The following is a 3,777-nucleotide window of genomic DNA, read 5'->3' as shown; positions in this document are numbered from 1 at the left end:
GGAAGTGGGGAGACCCTTGGCACCCAAGGAAAAGTCAAGGATCTAAGGAATATCAGAAGAAGAGAAAAAGGCATAGGGAAACTTTCAGCTGGGAGCAGGACAACTAATCCTATAGACATTACAGCTTTGCTATCGTTAGCCTTAGTGTTGACCCAAACTGTATCTTTCATAGGGTCCTAGAGTCCTGTGGTTTCCCCAAGGGCTGAAAGGAGGTCAATATGTGAAGCTGACAAAACTTAGATGTTCACCCCTTTAAAATATTAGGCAGAGGAGATCAAAGAGATCCAGCGATTATTTGGTAAAACCAACCACTTTCCAGAAGGGAAGTCTGAAGATAGAAAAGAAAAGGCTCTTGATTAATGGTGACAGCAGTTTCAGAGAGTTAATGCAGTAACTGAAACCACAGCAAACTCCTTGTTGGCAAATGTCTGCCTTATATTTGTATGCTCCATAACCTGGCATGTATCTAGCACTTACAAGGTTTTGCTGAATATGAGTAGATGGTTCCTGGGCTGAGTTAAGTCTTTCCTTATGCTAGCCCTATTCTCCATGTATTTAACTAAATTTTCTCTGACTTCCTTTCAGAGTAGAGAAATAGTCAATAGTCAATAGAAATTTGTGCTTGTCATTTCTTATGACCCTGAAAAAATACGTTGTAAGGTAATTGGCTATTTATTCCCTCTATCAAGTCCTGTCTCCATTTCTAATCAATATTAAATAAAAAACTAATGAATCTTGCTCAGTATGTCTTTCAAAAATATTAAGTTATAATTTTTTCAGATCATAGAGTTGAGAGTTTCAGGAAACTCTCCAGAAATTAAGATTCACTTGGCAAATAGATGGTAACTTAGATAGTGTTTATTGGAAAGTTATTTGGATTTTCATCTCATATCACCATCCTTCTACCACTATCATTTACCTGTTCTAATAACACATTTACATTTTTTTTTGTTATCGTTGAGTCTTTTTTCCAATTAGTTTTTTGAAAGCTGCTTTCACATCCTTGTTCCGTAAACTGTAGATCACAGGATTTAACATGGGGATAATAATAGTGTAGAATACAGAGGCCCACTTATCTTGGTCCAGGGAGTAGCTGGATGTTGGCCTCAGGTACATAAACATGACTGTGCCATAGAAAAGTGTGACGCCAGTGAGGTGAGACCCACAGGTGGAGAAAGCCTTAAGGCGGCCGTCCGCTGAGCTCATTCTGATGATTGCAACGAAGATGAAGGCATAAGAGATGAAGATGATGAGGATAGTGCTGAACTCAATGAAGCCACAAATACTGAAGAGCAAGATTTCACTGATGTAGGTGTCTGAGCAAGAGAGGGCCAAGAGTGGTGGGATTTCGCAAAAGAAGTGATTGATGACATTGGAACCACAGTAACTCAAACTGAAGGTGAGAGAAGTATGAGCAACTAAACTCACCAGGCCAGCCAGGTAAGAGCCTAGCATGAGAGCCACGCAGACTCGGTTGGACATGAGAATTCTATAGTGGAGAGGTCGACAGATAGCCACAAAACGGTCATAGGCCATGGCAGCCAGAACGTAGCACTCAGCATCCACAAAACCTACAAAGAAAGCAAACTGGGTGGCACAGCTGGAGAAGGAGATGACTTTGCGCTTTGTTAAGAAGTCAGCCAGCATCCTGGGAGCAATGGCTGAGGAGTAGCCCAGGTCGACAAAGGAGAGGTTGCAGAGGAAAAAATACATGGGTGTGTGAAGCTGAGTGTCTGTTATGATCAGGATGATCATACCAACATTCCCCACTACATTCACCAGGTAGACGAAGAGGAAGACCACAAAGAAGATAATCTGTAGTTGAGAGTCCTGAGTGATGCCCATAAAGATAAACTCAGTCACCATAGAGTGGTTCTCTGTATCCATCTTTTCAATTTTATGTGTGTCTGGATTTGGTTTATTGTTTGGGGCAATCCTTAAAAATTTTCCTAGTAATTAGATTCTATGACTCATAGGGTAACTCAAATGACTTTGGTGAGGGTGATGGTTGTGTGTCCTCTCCAGGTGCCCAGTCAAAACAGGAGATGCTAGTGTCTTGGGGATGGCAAATTCCGCTTCTCCAAAGACCTTGGTGTTCTGAGGTCATTTATCATGTGACACCAATGCATGACCCGATCGGTGCATTTAACCAACTTATTAATTAGTAAAGAAGAGAAGCTCTGAGTGTCCCTTCCCTCTTTCTAAAACAAAGCAAATATAAACACAGATATGAATAAATATTAACTCTCATTACAGATAGGCACAAAAGTAAAAAATAAAATACCCAGGGATTTCAGAGTAGAGAACATCACATCACACACATATTTTACAGAAAGTAGAATACTTGGAGCAGAGGGTGAGCAATATTAGAAAAGGCAGTGAGTAACAATAATTTTTAAAAAGCAGGAGTTATTATTAACTATAGTGAGTGCATTACATAATGTCATTCTTACAATGACCTTATGAAGTAGATGTCACTGTTACATTCATCTTATATCTGAAAAGAACAAGGCTATATATTAACTAACTTCAATAAGTGAACAGTTAGTAAGTAGCAGAGCTGGGTCTCTCTGACTCTTGAATCCACTTCACTTTGTTGTCCTCCGTCTATATGTGATTTGATGGAGGTTAAGTCTCTTTGTTTTTGTGCCTACCTTTCTTTTTCTTGTCTTGCCTATCATACATAGTCACAGAATTAGTCCTTTGGTTTCTCTGATCTTTAGAAGCACCCAGGGGTTCAGCATGGCGCATGATGAGGGCGAAGACACAGCTGTGTCTTGGGACAATTCTATTGTTTAGCCAAAAGCTTGTTGCACAGCTCTGTTCAAAGTTAAGATTCAAAGATCCCTCAGTCAGGGAGAATAGATAAATAATTATCCAACTCTGTAGTCACACAGAAACATGCATTTGTTAAACCACTTTCTCTTTAATTGAATGAATACTTAGTCTATTGAAGAATTCTAAAAAGGAAATGGGCAAAACCAAACCAAACCAAACCAAAACACAAAGTAATTCAGAAATAAGTAGCATCCTCTACCTAAACCTGAAGACAGAAGTCAGAGTGTATCTACTTTAATCGGTTTACCGCTTAGGAAAGACAAGAAAGCAGATAGTATAATGTGTCTTTCATGGACATTCACAATAGGTTTTCTTAAATCTTAAGGTGGGTGAAAGTAGTGCTCCCATCTTACAATTTCTGCATAGAGTATAATTAACTGCAACAAAGAAGGGGATCTAATAATGAATAATCAATATCATATAGCAGTTTGAGAGTTTATAGTTCATAAAAGACTTATATCTACTCCTAATAAAGTCATTTTTAATATGTTACTTTCTCTTACAGTGCACAGACAAATCCAGGCTTTGCAATTCACTACTATTGATTTTAAGCACATTACCTATCTTCTTAAAATCAGTTTTCTATTTGTTAAATAAGATTAATACCTGCCTTAATAACTTTCTGCAATAGAATATTTGTGTGTGTACAAGCGCATATATATGTATGTATTGCTGAACTCAGTGACAGCTGTGTGCTAAGTTCTTAATGCATTTGGCAATTGTGTGTAAGTGTGTAGATGATTTAATTCCATCAATGAGTGTGTGCTCCTAACTCCCAGGAAAAAAAGTTCATTGCTTATTCCATAGAGGTGATGTATCATGGACTCTTACTGGCACTTCTATTAAATGACAAAACAAGTAGAGATGAAGCTATAAAGTTCAAAGTCAGGGTTGATTAAGAAAAAACTTTTATGTTTTTCTTTTTAGTCTCATGTAACT

General features: G+C 38.3%; 1 protein-coding gene across 1 annotated transcript; it reads right to left on the bottom strand.

Moving 5' to 3' along the window:
• Positions 1–878: 878 nt before the first annotated feature.
• LOC102882365 (olfactory receptor 1019) lies at positions 879–1,905 on the bottom strand. Its single transcript, XM_006905987.1, has one exon. The coding sequence runs from the start codon at positions 1,885–1,887 to the stop codon at positions 952–954; it is 936 nt and encodes a 311-aa protein (XP_006906049.1). The 5' UTR covers positions 1,888–1,905; the 3' UTR covers positions 879–951.
• Positions 1,906–3,777: the final 1,872 nt, after the last annotated feature.

The sequence above is a fragment of the Pteropus alecto genome, unplaced genomic scaffold, assembly GCF_000325575.1.
Source record: "Pteropus alecto unplaced genomic scaffold, ASM32557v1 scaffold91, whole genome shotgun sequence".
Taxonomy (NCBI): domain Eukaryota; kingdom Metazoa; phylum Chordata; class Mammalia; order Chiroptera; family Pteropodidae; genus Pteropus; species Pteropus alecto.
Note: the sequence above shows the minus strand (reverse complement) of the source record. Positions and strands in the feature narration are given on the sequence as shown.